General features: G+C 44.4%; 1 protein-coding gene across 6 annotated transcripts in view; it reads right to left on the reverse strand.

Annotated features, from left to right (window-relative positions):
* Positions 1 to 18,836, reverse strand: part of DPF3 (double PHD fingers 3) — a 491,728-nt gene that overhangs the window by 199,621 nt on the left and 273,271 nt on the right. For all 6 annotated transcript variants that reach the window (XM_082275031.1, XM_082275032.1, XM_082275035.1 and 3 more), the window contains exon 4: positions 8,080 to 8,201. In XM_082275031.1, coding sequence (XP_082131157.1) covers positions 8,080 to 8,201 — 122 coding nt within the window. The remainder of the gene's footprint in view (positions 1 to 8,079; positions 8,202 to 18,836) is intronic.

Consider the following 18,836-nt stretch of genomic DNA (forward strand, 5'->3'; position numbering starts at 1 on the left):
ATTGATGGGGTGACAGATGACGATGACTGATGGGGTGACAAGTGACAATGATTGATGGGGTGACAAGTGACGATCACTGATGGGGTGACAAGTGACGATGATTGATTGGGTGACAGGTGACGATGACTGATGGGGTGACGGGCGATGGTCACCGATGGGTGACAGGTGACGGGCGATGGTCACCAATGGGTGACAGGTGACGGGCGATGGTGCATGGCGGTACTGATGGCAGTCTCTGGTGACAGGTGAACTTTAGGCTACGTTCACATGTGAGCGTAGCGGATCAGGGCAGAATCACTGTGATTCTGCCCGCATTCCGGAAATCATTGCAAATCCCGGGGCGCCTGTGCGTTGCCCGTGATTTGCAATAGCACCCCAAACGCTGTGCGATGTTGCCGTGATTTCCGCCTGCCGAATCGTGGTAACATCGCGCAAACAACGCATGACGCCCCAAAGAGCTCTTGTTCCTTTTTTGGGCGTCATGCGTTGTTTGCGCGATGTTACTGCGATTCGGCAGGCGGAAATCGCGGCAACATCGCACAGTGTTTGGGGTGCTATTGCAAATCACGGGCAACGCACAGGCGCCCCGCGATTTGCAATGATTTCCGGATCGCGGGCAGAATCGCTGTAATTCTGCCCGCGATCGCTACGCTCACATGTGAACGTTATGCGTGGCAATTTCTGGGCACTGATGAGGTGACTGTTGGGTGACAGGTGCAATTGGAGGGGGGCTGAGGACTGTGTGGGGACCTTTATTTTTGTGCTTTTACTTTGTGACAGGTGTACAGAGCAGTAACTCACTGTTTCTGGCTCTGCTCTCCTCACACTGGAAACTGTGTTAGGGGAGAAGAGCTAGTAACAGTGAGTTACTGCTCTGTGTTTACATTTTGTGATCGGCTGTGAATGGATTCACAGCCGATCACATAGTAAACAGTCACTGTCAGTGACTGTTTACTACTGCCGGTGACTAGCTGTTTTCCTAGGGAACACAGCGCCACCAACATGACCGCGCTGCGTGCTCCTTCTCCGGGCTTTCCTATTGTGATCGGCTGTGTCATTGGAACATAGCCGATCACGTGGGAAACAGCCAATGGGCATGGCTGTTTCCCCCCTGCCGGTGACGCGCTGTGTCCCGGGGACACGCCGACACCGGCAGCGCAGGGCGGCGCACATACGATCGCACGCCTGCCCTGCCTGAATGGGCCGACATCATATGACGTCCGCCCAGAACAATGGCCGCACCGTCCCGCCGTCATTTGACGGTGAGCAGGCGGCAAGTGGTTAAAGGAGGATATTTTCTATGAAGATTGGAAACAAAAAAGGTTTATGTTTCTCCTAGGTGCTTTGTACAACAACATCCTTTTGACGAGGAATTCACCAAAAACAGTGGTTCCCAAGGTAGACTCCATTACTTGTCTTAACAAGTTCAGCTCCAGAAAATTTACCCCCCTTCATAACCAGGCCATTTTTTGCAATAGGGCACTGTGTTACTTTAACTGACAATTGCTCAGTCGTGCGACACTGTACTCAAATAAAATGTATGTCCTTTTTTACTGACAAATAGAGCTTTCTTTTAGTGTTATTTAACCACTTAAGGACCAAGCCTATTTATGACACGTTGTTTACAAGTTAAAATCAGTATTTTTTTCAAGAAAAATACTTATAACCCCCAATCATTATATATATATATTGTTTTAGCAAAGACTCTGAAAAATAAAATGGTGGTTTTTGCAATATTTTTTGTCATGCGGTATTTGCACAGCGGTCTTTCAAGCTTAATTTTTGGGGAGAAAATAAATTTCATTGCATTTAAAAACCAGTAAAGTTAGCCCAATTTATTTGTATATTGTGAAAGATTATGTCACGCAGAGTAAATGGATACCTAGCATGTTACAATTTAAAACTGTGTACTATGGTACTTAAAAATCTCCATAGGCAACGGTTTCAAGTTCAGAGTTACCGAGAAGGTATTTTGCTTGAATTATTGCTCTCACTCTGGCGATCACTGCGATACCTCACATATGTGATTGGAACACTGTTTTCATTTGCGGGCGCGACTTACGCATACGTTTTCTTTCGTAAATTAGCTCACGGCAAGGGGGGGCGCTTTAAAAAAAAAAATGTTCTTATTTATTTTATTAAATTTTTTATTTTTAGCATGGTTTTAAAAAAATAAATAAAAATCTGATCACTTTTTTTGCTGTCACAAGGAATGTAAACATCCCTTGTGACAGTAATAACCAGTGATAGGTACACTTTATGGAGGGACCGGGGGTCTTTTTATTTATTTTTTTTACTAGTAATAGCGGCGATCAGCGACTTATAGCGGAACTGCGATATTGCAGTGGACAAATCGGACACTGACACTTTTTTTGGGAACCAGTGACACTAATACAGTGATTAGTGCTAAAAAATATGCATGTCACTGTACTAATGACACTGGCTGGGAAGGGGTTAACATCAGGGGAGATCAACGGGGTTAACTGTTTGCCTAGCCTGTGTTTTTGTCTGTATGGAGGGGGGGGCTTTTACTAAGGGAAGGCATGGATCCTTGTCCCTGCTTTGCAGAAAAACAGGATCCATGCCTTCCCTATTGACAGAATGGCAATCTGCCTAATTTACATAGGCAGACTGTCATTCTGCCTCTGTACCAAACGATAGGTAAGTATCGAGTCCGCGGGTATTGGCTCCCACTGTGTGAATCACGCATATATGCGTGATCTCGCACACAGAAACCGCCCTGTAGCAGTAAAACTGCTATAGGGTGGTCGGCAAGTGGTTAATAAGACCTTCATGGTTTCATTTGAGGACTTGCCTCCTATCAGGGATCCACTGCGGGTAAGTGCTTTGAGGCCCTGCTCAAAGCTTAATTTTTTTTCTTTTCTGGATTTTACATTTTTTTTGGCAGTCAGTAAAAAAAAAAAAAAAAATGACATACCAGAGAAAGAACATGTATAACAAAAATATCACAAATCACCCAATATCAGGTGCAAAAGGAATCAGGATAAAGCAACAACCAGAACTGGACCCTGGGACCCTTACAACATAGAGCAGGAGCTCAAAGACAAGATTACTGTGCATGCAAATGTTGAAACATAAACAACAAAATGGCTACCTGCAACAACACCACGCAGTGCAGGCAATCCTACATAACCATTATGCAATAAGACACTTCTGTCTTTGCCAGGGTGTACCATTACAAAGGGAGTGGATCACAAGGGAAGAGAATAAAATAAATAAATATAAAAAAGTGGGGGTAGGAAGTAAGTAAGTATGGGAATAGCAAGTAGAGTTGCAACCGGATCTGCACCTCCTTCCAATCTTCAAGGCTTAATTTTCATTATCCAGGCCAAGAGCACAACCACCTGTGCTTGCTTTGGCGGGATGTCAGACACTCAGGATTGGGGTCCAGGCATCCAGCTAGAAACCATGGTTGCATTAGGCATAACCCCTCCCCCTCCAATATCACTTTGTCAGGAGCTTACTACTGTGCGCAGGCGCACTGGTAACCTTTAACCACTTAAGCCCCAGAAGATTTTACCCCCTTCCTGACCAGGGCCTATTTTGCGATTCGGCACTGCGTGACTTTAACAGACAATTGCGCGGTCGTGCGACGCTGTACCCAAATGAAATTGACGTCCTTTTTTTCCCACAAACAGAGCTTTCTTTTGGTGGTATTTGATCACCTGTGCGATTTTTTGATAATGCGCTATAAACAAAAAAAGAGCGACAATTTTGCAAAAATAACAATATTTTTCACATTTTTTTTATATGAAATTCCCCCCAAAAAAATGTAAAAATCAAAAAATTTTTAACATATTAAGCCAATTTGTTTTCTGCTACATATATTTGGTAAAAAAAAATCACAAAAAGCATATTTTGATTGGTTTGCGCAAAAGTTATTGCGTTTACTAACTAAGGGAAAGATTTTTGTCATTTTTATTGTTTTTTTTTTTTTAACGAGTAATGGGGGCGATCTGCGATTTTTTTTGCGGGACTGCGACATTGCGGCGGACAGATTGGACCCTTGACTGACATTTTTGACACTATTGGGGGTACCAGTGACATTACTACAGTAATCAGTGCTATACATATGCACTGTTACTGTAAAAATGACACTGGCAGGGAAGGGGTTAACTTTATTGGAGAAGGAGGGGTTAAGTGTGTCCCTAGGTGCATGCTTCTAACTGTGATTGGATCTGGCTGTGTGTGTAACAGCAGAGATCTACTGTCCTACATAGCAGGACTGTATGATCTCTGCTGTTACACAGGGGAGAAAGACAGGGGGCTTTGTTTACATTAGCCGCCTGCCTTTCTCCCGGTGTAATTAACGATCGCGAGTGACCGGCGGACATCGGGTCCGCCGGTCATTGGCGCGGGGGGGTCTGTGAGCGAGCGGGTGCGCGCCTCCAGCGGCGCACGCTCGCTCCCTAGAGCCTCACAGGCTAGCAATGTAGTACTACGTCACTTTGCCTGTGAGGGGCTGACTGCCGACGTAAATCATCATTAGGCAGTCGGCAAGTGGTTAAGCTGTGAATTGGCATACTCCAGTGCGTGTACGTAGAGGCGTCCTCACGTAGCGCTGTCACGTTTACGAACACTTGTGCATATGCGCGCACAAATCACCATTGGCGCCAAACGCCCTATTTAAGTGTAGCAACCACACTAGGCCTTTGCTGTTTGATCTTCAGCTGTTCCTGTGTCCCTACCTGTTTGTTTCCTGATCATCTGACCCGGCTTATCTTTGACCTTGCTCGCCTGCTGCCCGCCCCAATCTCGGCTTGTCTTGACTACGCTTCTACCTTACCCTGATCTGTTTATCCGCTATTGGACTTGGACTTGCTCTTCGCCTGGCTGGGTAACCCTGAGGACCGCGACCTGGTGCTAGCACAGAGCAAAATCCATCTCTACCACCAGGAGCTCTGGTGAACACCGGCTAGCGCTTAGACCCCGCACCTCAGGTGAACCTGTGTCTTCCGCCAAGGTGTCCTGTCGACATTTCCGCCCCTGGATCCCGTGTAGCGTTCTGGGATCTCTATCAGGCGAGACTTCCCTCTACGCGTCAGGCTCTGCCACGTCGATCCTGACACAGTTAGATCGGTTTCTGGCACCCTTATGCTATTGCATAGATGGAATGAGTTCTGGCAGTTATCTTGCATTGTACTTTTGTCTGTACAAATGCAAATAATTATTTGGCTGAAATGCTGGTGGGCCAAAGCAGCCTGTAATAAAACATTTTTTACACATTTACATGTGAAGATGAAAGCCTCTTTGGGGAGTCTTTGGATTCCTATATTAAGAAGTTGACAGGTGGGAAAATTACCCTGATCTGCTTTCTGCCTGGCAAAAAAGTGTATCTACAGGTACGTCATGTTGCTCGACACACAAGAGGTTAGTCCTTTTGTTCTCCCCAGATATCTATGTCCAAGTCAAAACTGGATAACTCCTTTAGATGCAATTCTTGGTCCTCCAGACCCTCTAAGCTCAGTCTCAAGCCCCTTTCCTCACTGGTTTTAGTGGGGGGTGTACGTTTGCTGCACTTTTCAACTGGATTGCTGGGTATAGTATCCTCCAATTACAAACTGGCCGACCAAAAATGAGACAAGGACAGCTCTGAAATTCCAATGTCCCATTGTCTCCTCAGCGTAGAGTAGATTTGCTAAAAGCGGTATCTCCAGACTTAGGGGATTGATGCAGGTCCCAAAGGAAGAGGGTTATATTCAAACCTGTTTACAGTTCCCAAGCCCCATGGACAGCCCTCCACTCTCTGGATGTGGAGCAAGCTGTGAGGGTTCACGATGCAGCCACGGCCTTTATTCAAAAATTGAAATCACTTTTCATTTTGCCCAATGGAGACAAAAAAAGGGTTCTCCTGCTCTATAATTAACCATTATAAGTTGGATATATTCATTTCTCTCTTCCTGATTAAGGCTCATTCTACTAGATCTGTTGGCACATCTTGGGCATTTCAACGCCAGGCTTCTGTTGTACAGATTTGCAAGGCCACTACCTGGTCTTCTGTGCATACCTTTGCCATGTTTTACCAAGTTGATGTTCAGACTTTGCCTGATGCCAGTTTTAGCCACAAGTTTTGCAGGCTGTTATTTGACCCCGGTTTGGCCATGTTTAGGCCTAGGTTTCTCAAAGGTCTGTTGGATAGATTTTTAAGTTACCATTTTCACTTAGGGGTGTACTCACTTTTTTTGCCAGCGGTTTAGACATTAATGGCTGTGTGTTTAGTTATTTTGAGGGGACAGTAAATTTACAGTTATACAAGCTGTACACTCACTACTTTACATTGTAGCAAAGTGTAATTTCTTCAGTGTTGTAACATGAAAAGATATAAAAAAATATTTACAAAAATGTGAGGGGTGTACTCACTTTTGTGAGATACTATATATATATATGTGTGTGTGTATATATATATATATATATATATATATATATATATACACACACATATATATATATATATATATATATATATATATATACATATATATATTTATTTATTTATATATAGATGCTGGTTTGCCTTGATCACTCCCATGCCCGTTTGGTGAAGGTTGTGGCCCTTTGCCCTTGCATGCCTAAGGTCTGTTCACTCATTTGGTCCCATTGGGTAATCTTTGGGTGCTCTACTTATCCCAGCAATGTTGTAATAAACAGGCTATATTTTGAGTGGTAATTTTGTTATTTATTATTGTTTACGGTTTGATTTTTTTACAGAAATTATACTCCCACCAGCACTCCTGAAGAAGCAAGAAATCAGCATAACATGTTGAGATTGGCTCACTATTTATGTGTTCCTAATCTGTATTAACATCTACTGTAAATATGATACTCTTTTTGTAGTCGACTGTAATGCTGGAAACAATAGTTCAGCCAAGAGGGAGTAAATTGAAAAGACTTTGCTAGTCTTTTGGGATGTTTTATCCATGTTTTGTAATAAAGAAATTGTATTTTAAAACAATACTTTACATAGTGTAAATGTGAAATTTAACACTACACTAAGGCATTCTTTTTTTGTATAAATTTCCATTGTGATGTGATCGTATAGAGAAAAAAGGCTGATCATGAACAAGATATTAATGGGGTAACAAAGTGTAAGATACATGTTTAATAACACATTAATATTTATTTTGTTGTTTAATGCAATTTAGATGGGAATGTAAACATTAAAACATACATGAGAAGGAAGAAGAAAAAAAGGATTACCACATATTAAAGAAAAAAAAAAACACAACTGGAAATGTATATACTGTATTCTTTCATTTATACACATTACCAGTGATATGATATATTTCCCCAAGCTTTTCCTCTGTGTCCTTTAAAAAACCAACCTGTAAGTGTTATAAAATACCTCTATAAAGGCTTCCTAATGTAACAAGCCATAGTGGCAACAGTAAAATCTAGTTGTTCTTGTGCAGTCAAAAGAAGAACTAATATACCCACAAGGGAATCTGGTTGTTTCCCAAACACTTGTCTTCTGGATGTGTTTTTGAATCCATACATTTTTCTTTCATAGGGTCCTTCTGGTTCTGCTTATGACTCCTAGAGACATGGTGCCCAATACGCAGCCCGCTGGCCCACCAGCAGTTGGGCAGAAGAGTGCCAGGTGCCGAAACGCTCACTGCATTCCAACACCAGCAGTGAAAAACAGGCTGTACTGTGAGGCAGAGTAATCTCCACCCACAGTAAACTCCCAGAGCGTGGCAAAGGAGTCTTATTAGATAATGACCATCAATGTGGAGGTCATCTTTTACTGCCACTGACCACCCATGCAGGGGGTTTGGGAGGTTAACTTTTGCTTCCACTTGAATGGGCTGTAACTTAACTTAATGTACCTGAATGCATGAAAATATACTGTATTATTAATATATATAAAATATATGTGGCCCTCTATAATTTTCAAGCTGACCACCACTGTACTATAGCATAGTTCATCTGTGGTGAAGAATGTATGGGCTACATTTTGCAAAATACCCACCACTTCTTCTTTTTTTACGCTACAAAATAGAATATGCAGTTTAAAATGAAAAAATAATCCTACATTTCTTTCTGTATAAAAAAAAATACCTGAATTTCTTGTAGACTATCCTCATCTCGGATATCTTTCTTTTCTAGTCCATCACCACGTAGCAGAGCCTCTAGAGTGGTCCCCTCTGACATAACGTCTTTCCGTAATGGATAATCCACATCTGGTGAGGAGGAAAAAAAGTGGTTACATTTTACCCTAAGATACAGCCTAACAAAGGGGGGAAAGAAGTTAATTCTATTTTAACATATTCCTTTTAATCCACTGTTTTCACAAATCTATGCTTGGCTTGCATTTTGTATGCTATTCCTGCATTTATATTTGTTTTTTCCTAATAGCACACAGTTGTATGATCTGTAAAGTTTCTTATTTATTCAGGTCTTGGTATACATTAGTTAGTAATAATTAGTTTCATTCAAACAGTTGCTGTCATCATGCTTTGGAGAAGCTGGCTGTAACTTCCTGCTGCAGCTCCCTACTGTGCATGTGGACGTGGCAGCGGGTATCGGTCAGAAATTGGTACCCACTACCAGGAAATACCCCTCCAAAAGTGGTAGGAGGGTGAGAAAAAGCAGAACTTCCAATTTTAGGTGGACTGGTCTAAGAGCCTCTTTGTAACATGTCTCAATAGACTACAGCAAGGAGGGGGTGCACAACCTCAGTTCCTATTGCCTTGATGAGAAGAGCGGAAAGTGGGAGGGGGTACATGTCAGAAATTGGTACCCATTCCCAGAAAAAGAAAACCTCCAAAAGTGGTAGACAAGAAGGGGGAAAAGCTGAACTTCCAATTTTAGTTGAAGTTCCGCTTTAAAGTCTAACCAAATATGCAATACAGGTAAACAGGATGTAGAAAATTATTTAGCTAATTTAATGTGGTTGAATGGAAAATGTAAGCTTACCCTAAATGTTTAAAAGATATACCGATAATTTTAGGCACGAATCCCCACCCAAAGATGTGCTCTGATGGTGGCATTTTAAGTATTTTACAAACCATTAATCCACAGCGCATCATAAGGACCAATTAGTGTACTTGTGCACATGTCTTTAAGTAATATAACCAGTTTTGCCAACTTTCTACATGTCTTGTAAGAACAGGTCTGCCTTCCTGAACAGTTACAAGTCTGATACTAAACTCTGGCCTAATCAAAAAAAAAATCATAAAATTTATAAAAACAGCACTAGCATCAAATAAACATATGGAATTTACAAAAAAAAAGTCCCAATAAACTGATGTAACCAATATAAAGTGTTCTTGTGCTCCAATCTTCTTAAAAGTGCTGAAGTGCTCCACATAAATTCATTCCGCGATATGACACACATCCCCTTTTTTTTGTCCCTCCTTACCAGAATCAAGGCTTGGTTAAAAATAAGACTGATGGATCACAAATAATCCTCAAGTGCAGAACAAAGAGAAGGAGCCAATAGTGAAGTACCGTAGGGTTGCAGTTTAATTATGCAATAAAAACATACTTACAAGACAGTAGTAATGAAACAACATGTAAATTGCAAGGTGCTCCTGTGAATGCCGTATCCATCATGTGTTCCACGGCAACAGGAAGTGATGTCGTAATTGTACCTGGGGCCCAGACTATGGACAATAAAGTATTTACATATTATTAGAACTTTTAAACAAACCATCCCAGACCTTCCTAGCTACATGAACTCTACTGTTTTCGTTCAGGATCATAATAAGTCTCTAGCGGCTTAGGGACACCAGCTTTGTGTTTACATTAAAGGACTGTCGGGGTTTATGATCCCAGTGTTTCTGCTGTGAACTTTGAGATGAATTGCTCCACAAAGCTTATAACTAAAATGTGAAAGAAGGCTTGTCTTTAAACTTCTTTTCCAGATTGTTCAGAATATGTAAATGCTTTAGTGTTTAATCTGGGCACAGGTTGATTATAACACCTTAGCTCTGAGTGTATGCATATATGCTAGAGGAGAAAATCGCTAGATCAGAGTTTGATCTAGGCCAGGGTTGGTCAAAGGTCGGGGCCAAAATGTCAGGGTCAGTATATTTTAGTTGGGATTTTTTTTAAAAAAGCAATTTTTTATATAGTGTCAGTGTTTTTTAGATAGAATAAAAAAAAAAAGTAAAATGCTCACACAAATAACATACACATACAGGGACAAGAAAACGTATAGGAACTCCTTGGAATTAGCTGGTTTCCTTCCCTAAAATGTGCTCTGACCCTCGTCTAAGTGACAACAATAGACAAACACAATGTGCTTAAGCTGATAAGACTCAAACAATTCTAACACTGACACTTGACGTGTGACCCTCACAACAAAGCTACATTGGGCTCAATCAGTGCTAGGTGAACTGATCTTGAACATTTAGCAGAGGAGCTGGATTGACACTTTGCATATGCCGGACATGATGCCGGGCATGATCCCGAGCTCCATCTTAAGCCCATAGCCTGACAACATGGCAATGTCTTAAGCAGATACATCACTATGATATTAGCATCCTCGGAACATAGTTGTTTTAGTGCCTCACTTATGCCTCACCATCACGATTTTTGATGCGGTTGACGGTTTTTACAGTCATGCATCCTAATGAATTCTTTAACCGGTAAGCAGGAACATGCATCTTTACATTCCCCCGGTCAAAGCACCCCCCTTCCCACAGTTAGAAAGCACTCCCAGAGAACACAGTTAGCCACTTGAAGACCGCTTACGTTGCTGCTACTGCAGCAGTGCGGCTCTCTTATGTCTGGCAACGTAGGTCTACGTCGCGCGCATTCACGACTCCAGGGTGCGAGCCCGATCCTGGTGTAATTGGGCCCAGAACCGATCAGTCACCACATGCAGACCAATGATTTTTGGTCTGGATCTAGTGATCCGTTCTGGCCAATGGCATCATGTCCCCTGCCTGTGTAATGTAAACACAGGCAGGGGAAGTGATGTAATTTTCCCTCCTGGAGCCCTTTTGGTTCCAGGAGAAGGAGAAGCAGCTAAACGCGAGTTCCACAAACACTACACTGACACTAACACACATAGGCACACTTTTGACCCCTTTATCACCCCCCAAACCCCTCACAGTGTACACTATATACAGTGGCATACAGATCTTTTACTGTTCACTGTATTTAGTGTCACTTGTGACCCTAAATCACGCTTGCGCTAGGCCCAAATAGGTTTAGGGCACCCGCCATCTATCCCCTAATAAAGTTTTAACCCCTTGATCACCCCCAGTTAACCTCTTCACTCCCTATCAAACTGTGCACTAATATATACAGTATATTAGCTAACTACTGATTACTGTATTAGTGTCACATGTGACCCCAGTTTGTGCTTGCGCTAGGCCCAAATAGGTTTAGGGCACCCGCCATCTATCCCCTAATAAAGTTTTTTCTCTGTCGCTCATTGACAGACGTAGTCCTACCTGATTAATATCAACTCAGGTTATACTGCCCTCTACAGGAGTAGGACTAGACAGGAAAGAAAACGTTCTGGCCACACCCTAGGGGCAGTCCCAGAGGGTATATCCTCTCACTTCCTGCTACAGCAAATCAGTTTTTTTCTGTCTAGTTAGGAGTAAGGACCTAGATTCCTTGCTAGGATCTTCGGTCCTGGCAGGATTTTTTTAGAAATACCTTTTTTAGACAGCTTTTTTTCTCCAGTGTTCCTGTGAGATCTTCAAGCAAGTACGCTGAAACTGGGCGACGGGCTAGATGTTGAGATCCAGTGGTCACCCCAGTTCAGCCTACGAGCGCGTGCAGGCCATAGCTCCGCGCTGGGTCGGCCGCGACATAGTCCCACTGGACGGGGACTGACCCTGCGAGTTAAACGTCTCGTCTGGACGCCAATGACCAGCAGAGTCACGGCGTCCCCCCACCCCGGTGGAGAGGGGTTCTGTCAGGAGTTGGCGCCCGCCTGGTTCCGGTATGGTGAGTAGAATGTTCCCCCTCTCCCCCTGTCGGGTTTGTTGGTGGACGCGGGCCCCTCTCTGGGATGGTCGGACACTCAGTTTCTGGGTCTCCCCTCTATACTATAACAGGTCACAGATCCCCCAATTTTGAGTGTGATTTTGTGAATAGAAACCAGGAGGCTTGGTTTGGGAGCTGACGATCTAAAGTCACTATATGACTGTAAGGGTGACTGAAGTCAGTGGCAGACTACTAAAAGGCATTACCATGAAGATAGAGGTATCCTACCTGTCATAGTGTGTACACAGGCCAATGCCTATGCCTGAGTACTGCAGCCACAGATCGCTATTCCTCCAGAAAGCCGGTCACTTCCACAGGCCGCACAGCCTCCCGCAGGCCGAGGACACCTCCCGCAGGCCGAGGACACCTCCCGCAGGCCGAGGCATTCCCGTAGGCCGCACAGGCCGAATGCACACCTCCCGCAGGCTGCTGCTAGCTTGCAAGCCGCCGTTATCCTATACAGACCGCCTCCATTTTTTCTTGCAGATCGCACGAGGCCGCCATATTTGCGTAGCCTCGTGTCTCTAGCATGGGGGCGGCCAGGTTTGAGGTGACCAAACACCTCGTGGAGTAATTGGGAGGCGCCAGAAGGCGTGTAAAGGGGCGGAGCCGCCTCCTTGGCCCAGGGAAAGCAAGCCAAAGACTTCCTGTCTGTAACAGACAGTGCTGGAAGCAAGTTGATAAGAAACTTCTGTACATCAGGTGAGCCTTGGGGTCTCTCTCTCTTTCTGAGGGGTCCAAGCAGGTAGACTGAGGGGCGCTATTGCACTGGGGGACTAAGTTAAAAAAAAAAAAAAATGTTTTTTTTTTTTTTCTTGCAATTAATTTTTTTGTGTTTGCTGGCCAGTGTCTTGTTACATGAACCCTGCCACACATGTATCCCCACCTGATCCCCTCGGGGTGGCCGCAGGACCCTCCAGTACCCCATTTGTGATGATGCATTATCAGCAGTTTTGGAGTCTTTGGTATCCCGGGTGGAGGTAGCCTGTCAGGGACGGGGATCAAGAAGAGCGACCCCCGCCTACCCCTATGTCATCTGATACTTCAGATACGGATTCTGAGCTGGTCATTGCAGCCCCTTTTCTGGGGTTGTTGTCTCAGGTACGGTCTCCTCAGACAGTGAGGAGGACGCTTCTGCCTCCGCCATAGCACAAGAAGCGTTGGTGGAAGGTCGCCCGAGGGGGTCCCGACCCCGCGCCCACGGCCTCCCGCCCCGGCGGCGGTGCGCACATCGCCCGCAACTCTAGTTGTGTCTGTCCGGGAAACCTTAAATCTTGAGGTTACACCGGCAGAGGTAGCGGAGACTCATATTCCTTTTTATTTTGGTACTAGCAAGCCTACCAAAATGATGAAGGGTTTCCCTTGCTCAAATGGGGTCGTCCGTAAACGAGCCCCTGCTATTTCCAAACGCATTGCTAGGCGCTATCATTTTGAGGAATCCCTCATTACAAAGATGGACGGTACCACCAATAGTGGACTCACCGATTTCCAGACTAAATAAAGCCACTGTTATCCCGTTGGATTGACAGAATGGGCTCCACCCATCTCTAGGGTGGGGGGACGTCTTCACCGGTTTCCGGATCCAGGGCTTTCCAGAATCCCGGATAAAGGGGTTCGCAAGATCATATGGTCGGGATACAAGATCGAGTTTCGATCACTTCCACCGGTGCGATTCTTCCCTTCCAATATTCAACATCCCCGGGTCGCTTAAAAAGCTTGGCGGGGGACAGCTTGATGCAACAAGCAGTGGTAGTTCCCATTCCTTGGAGGAGTTCTAGTCGAACCTGTTCACAATGCCCAGGAAAAAGGGCTAGGTGCGTCCAATTCTGGTCTTGGAAGGGATGGCGTCCATCCATACAGTAGTGGCCTCCCTGCATCAGGGGGATTTCCTGGGGTCCATAGACATTTAGGATGCCTATCTTCATATCCCCATCTTCGCAGGACATCAGCGTTTTTGTTGCTTTTCCCAAAGATCATCCCTGGTTCCCACCAGGAGACTGAACTATCTGGGCCTAATTTTGGATACATCCTTGGCAAGAGTGTTTCTCCATGCGGAGAAACTCCAGAAGATTCAGTCAATGATTCGGATGTTGCTGTTCGTCAACTCCCTGGGATTGATGGTCGCCTCTTTAGAGGCAGTACCGTTTGCCCAGTCTCATACCCGAATTCTCCAAAAAGGAGATTCTTCTCATATGGAATCGGAATCCCGATTCCCTGGACCATCGGATCCGATTGAGCGAGCGGACCAGGGAGGCTCTGGTCTGGTGGCTTCGGTCTCCGATGCTCAGCCAGGGGAAGTCATTTCTTCTGATAAATTCCAGGTTACCGATAAATGTGTTGGAACTGAGAGCGATCAGCCTTTGTCTGATTTATTGGACCGAGCAGCTCCAGGGCAGCCCGGTTCGGATCCAATCGGACTATGCCTCGGTCATGACTTATGTCGATCACCAAGGGGCACCAAGAGTGCCCTGGAGGCCATAGAAGTGGCCAACATTCCTATTGGGGGAACAGTTGTTCCAGTTCTCTCCACGATATTTATCACGGGGGTGGACAAGCAGATTATTTCAGCTGTCAGATTCTGGTTCAAGAGGAATAGTCTCTTCATCCAGAGGTATTTCACCAGCTGTCCCTTCATTGGGGCACCCCGGATATAGATCTGTTGGCAGGTTGGCTCAACAGGGCTCGCGCCCGCGATCCTCTAACGGACGCAGCAGACGCGCTGAGCGCCCCGTAGGGGAAGTATCATCTACTGTATGTCTTCCCCCTTCTCAAGTTACTGCTGAGATTTCTCCGCAGGATAGAGGTGGAGGGAACTCCAGTTATCCCGGTATTCCGGGCTAGCCTCGTCAAGCCGGGTACGCCGACTTGGGCAAGACTAGTCGCGGACGCTCCTTGGAGACTTCTTCTCAGGGAGGATCTGCGGTCTCAAGGACCGATCTTCCATCGTGCTTTACAGTCGCTGGCTTTAACGGCCTGGCCATTGAGACCCAGGTACTGAAGGACAAGGAATTGTCAGCTTCAGTTATTCCTACTCGAATTAAAGCAAGAAAAGCGACTTCCAGCAAAGTCTATTATCGCACATGGAAGGCTTATATTGCGTGGTGTGACTCGTAGGAGTTTTCCCCCACGTACCTATTCGGTGACCCGAATTTTGTTTTTTTCTGCAAAAGGGGGTTGAGCAGAAACTATCCTTGAGCACTATCAAGGGTCAGGTTTCAGCGTTAGCAATCTTCTTCCAGAAGCCTCTGGCTACTCATTCCTTGGTGCGGAATTTCATCCAGGAGGTGCAGCACTTGGCTTCGCCAGTGCGCGCGCCCTTACCACCCTGGGATCTTAATTTGGTGTTGTCGGTTTTTCAGAAACCTCCCTTTGAAAATATCAGGGAGATTCCCTTGCTTACATTATCCCAGAAGGTGGCCTTCTTGGTGGCTATCACTTCTGCACGCAGGGTGTCAGAACTGGCTGCATTATTGTGTCATTCCCCATATCTGGGGATTCATAGGGATAAGGTAGTTCTTCATCCGAAGTCATCTTTTTTTCCTAAGGTGGTTTTCAGACTTTCATCTGAATGAAGATATTGTGCTACCTTCCTTGTGTCCTAAGCCCAGTCATCCTCGGGAATGTGCGTTGCATTCCTTGGATGTGGTGCGGGCAATCAGGGTATACCTGAAGACTACGGAATCATTCCGTGAGACGGATTCACTTTTTGTGATCACGGATGGCCCCAGAAAGGGGTTGCCTGCATCTGCCGCGACTATCTCCAGATGGATTAGACAGACGGTGGTACAGGCTTATTCTATTAAGGGTCGGAATCCTCCGTTCCCTGTTAAGGCGCACTCCACTCGAGCGCTCAGTACTTCCTGGGCCTACCGCCATCAGGCGTCAGTGGTCCAGGTGTGCAAGGCGGCTACCTAGTAGTCGGTGCATACCTTTACAAAATTTTATAAAGTTGATGTGATGGCATCGGTGGATGCCTCATTTGGCCGCAAGGTTTTGCAGACCGCAATTTGAGGAGACCGGTGGTCTACCTCGAGGGTTTTTTTCCGTTGGAATTTCTGTTGAGTCTCATCTTTTGATTGATGAGCCTTTTAAACTTCTAGTTGGCACTGGTTGGGCCTTCTAGATTGGATTTTGATTTCCATTTTCCCACCCCTCATTTGTGGCACTGCTTTGGGACGTCCCGAGTTGATATTAATCAAGTAGGACTACGTCTGTCAATGAGCGACAGAGAAAAATGGATTTTTGTAAAATCTTACCGTAAAATCCTTTTCTCTTAAGCTCATTGACAGACGTAGTACCCGCCCCTCTGTTTTTGAGTTGGGTTGGGTTAAATTCTCTAAACACTGCTTTGTGACATAACTGATTTGCTGTAGCAGGAAGTGAGAGGATATACCCTCTGGGACTGCCCCTAGGGTGTGGCCAGAACGTTTTCTTTCCTGTCTAGTCCTACTCCTGTAGAGGGCAGTATAACCCGAGTTGATATTAATCAAGGAGGACTACGTCTGTCAATTTCTCATGTCTCCGCTGACATCCGACGCCCCACAGGGAAGCATGGGGGGACCGTTCAGATCCGCCAAAAAAAAGGGACAGGCAGATACGAACGGTCCGCCTGTGTGAAAGAGCCCTTATATATATTCTGACACAAACAGCGTTTGCGCTCAGCATATATGGAAATCTCTGATGGCAGCGCTGTAGGAGGTGATTTCACCTCAGTTAAAACGTATACCCATCATTAGAAAGTGGGTTTGGATGTTTTGGGCGGCTAATGATGGGTGTACTACACCTTTTCTGGCGGATATTTCTTCATCCACATCTATCGATGTGGATGAAGGAATCTGTTAGGTTCTCTTTTTTTGTTCAGCCCACAGGCTGCATGAAAAAGAAAATACCTACAATACAGTATATGCCAAACAAGGACCAGCAATGTATTGGTATGCTGCTGGACTTTGAGTGGTTATACCAGGACGATGCCTGCAGATTTATGCATCATCTTGGTATCATTTTTTACAGCCAGCGGTGAGCTTACATGTAAAAGCAATCCTAGCGGATAATTAGCCGCTAGACTGCCTTTACAAGCAGTGGGAGTGGACCCCCCCCCCTCCGCGGTTTTTCTCAGGCTCTCCTGTCCCACCGGTTAACCCGAGAGTGCAGCCGGTGATTCCATTATCTGACCATAGAGCTGATTGGAGACGAGAATGGCTCTAATCATCTCTATGACCTAAGATACCGGAAGCTACGAGCATTTCATGACTTCTGTTTCGCCAGAAATAAACAGCGCTATTGGGAAATTGGGAAAGCATCTTATCACAGCAATCTTGGTATGATTAGATGCGTTAAGGAGAGATCTAGAGTCTAAAAGACCCCAATTTTTTAAAAAAGAGTACCTGTCACTACAGATTGCTATCATAGGAGATATTTAAATTCACTGTGATAACAATAAAAATGATTTAAAAAAATTGAAAAGAAAGGTGTCAAAATAACATAAAAAAGCAAAATAGATAGAAAAATAAAAAAAAGTTCAAGCCCCCGTCCCTGCGCGCAAAGGCGCACGCAAGCATTGGTCTAATGTCATATGTAAACCACAATTGCAGCATGCATGTGAGGTATCACCGCAAACGCCAAGTCAAGGGCAGTAATTATTGCAGTAGACCTCCTCTGTAAGTCCAAAGTGGTAACCTGTAAAGACTTTTAAAGGCTTTTAAAAATGTACGTAGTTTGTTGCCGCTGCACGGGCGTGCGCAATTTTAAAGCATGTCATGTATGGTATCTATGTACTCGGCATAAGATTATCTTTTAAATTTTACCAAACAATTAGAAATTATATAGTGTATTTCTGCATTAAATTTAAAAATTGCATTAGGAAAATCTGTGCGCAAATACTGTATGACGACAAAAATTGACCAAATCAACCATTTTGTTCTGTAGGGCCTCTGCTTTAAAAATATATATACTGTTCAGGGGTTCAAAGTAATTTTCTAGTAAAAAAATATATATATTTTTTCATGTAAACAAAAAAGTCACAGAAAAGGCTTGGTCTTCAAGTGGTTAGAAGAGTGGGTGATGTGTGGCTAAGATTGAGCATAAAATGCCAGGACAGTTCAAACACCCCCCAAATGACCCCTTTTTGGAAAGTAGACACCCAAAGCTATTTGCTGAGAGGCATATTGAGTCCATGTAATATTTTATATTTTGCCCTAAGTTTCCGGAAAATGACAATTTGGTTTTTATTCTTTGTTTTTTTTTTTTTACACAAAGTTGTCACTAAATGATATATTGCTCACGCATGCCATGGGTATATGTGAACTTACACCCCAAAATACATTCTGCTGCTTCTTCTGAGTACAGGGATACATGTGTGAGACTTTATGGGAGCCTAGCTGTGTACGGGACCCCGAAAACCAATCACCACCTTTAGGTTTCTAATGGCATAAATTGCTTATTTTACCTCCTCACTACCTGTCACAGTTTCGGAGGCCCTGAAATTTCAAGATAGAATAAACCCCCCCAAATTACCCCATTTTGCAAAGTAGACACTCAGCTATTTGCTGAGAGGCTTGGTGAGTCCATGGAATATTTTATATTTTGCCACAAGTTTCGGGAAAATTATTTATTTATTTTTTACACAAAGTTGTCACTAAATGATATATTGCTCACACATGCCTTGGGTATATGTGAAATGACACCCCAAAATACATTCTGCTGCTTCTCCTGAGTATGTGGATACCCCATGTGTGAGACTTTTTGGCAGTCTAGCTGCGTACAGGACCCCGAAAACTAATCACCGCCTTCAGGCTTTCTAAGGGCGTAACTTGTTGATTTCACTCCTTACTACATATCACAGTTTTGAAGGTCATGAAATGCCTAGA

The sequence above is a fragment of the Pelophylax lessonae genome (assembly GCF_965119305.1).
Source record: "Pelophylax lessonae genome assembly, chromosome: 13".
NCBI classification, from domain to species: domain Eukaryota; kingdom Metazoa; phylum Chordata; class Amphibia; order Anura; family Ranidae; genus Pelophylax; species Pelophylax lessonae.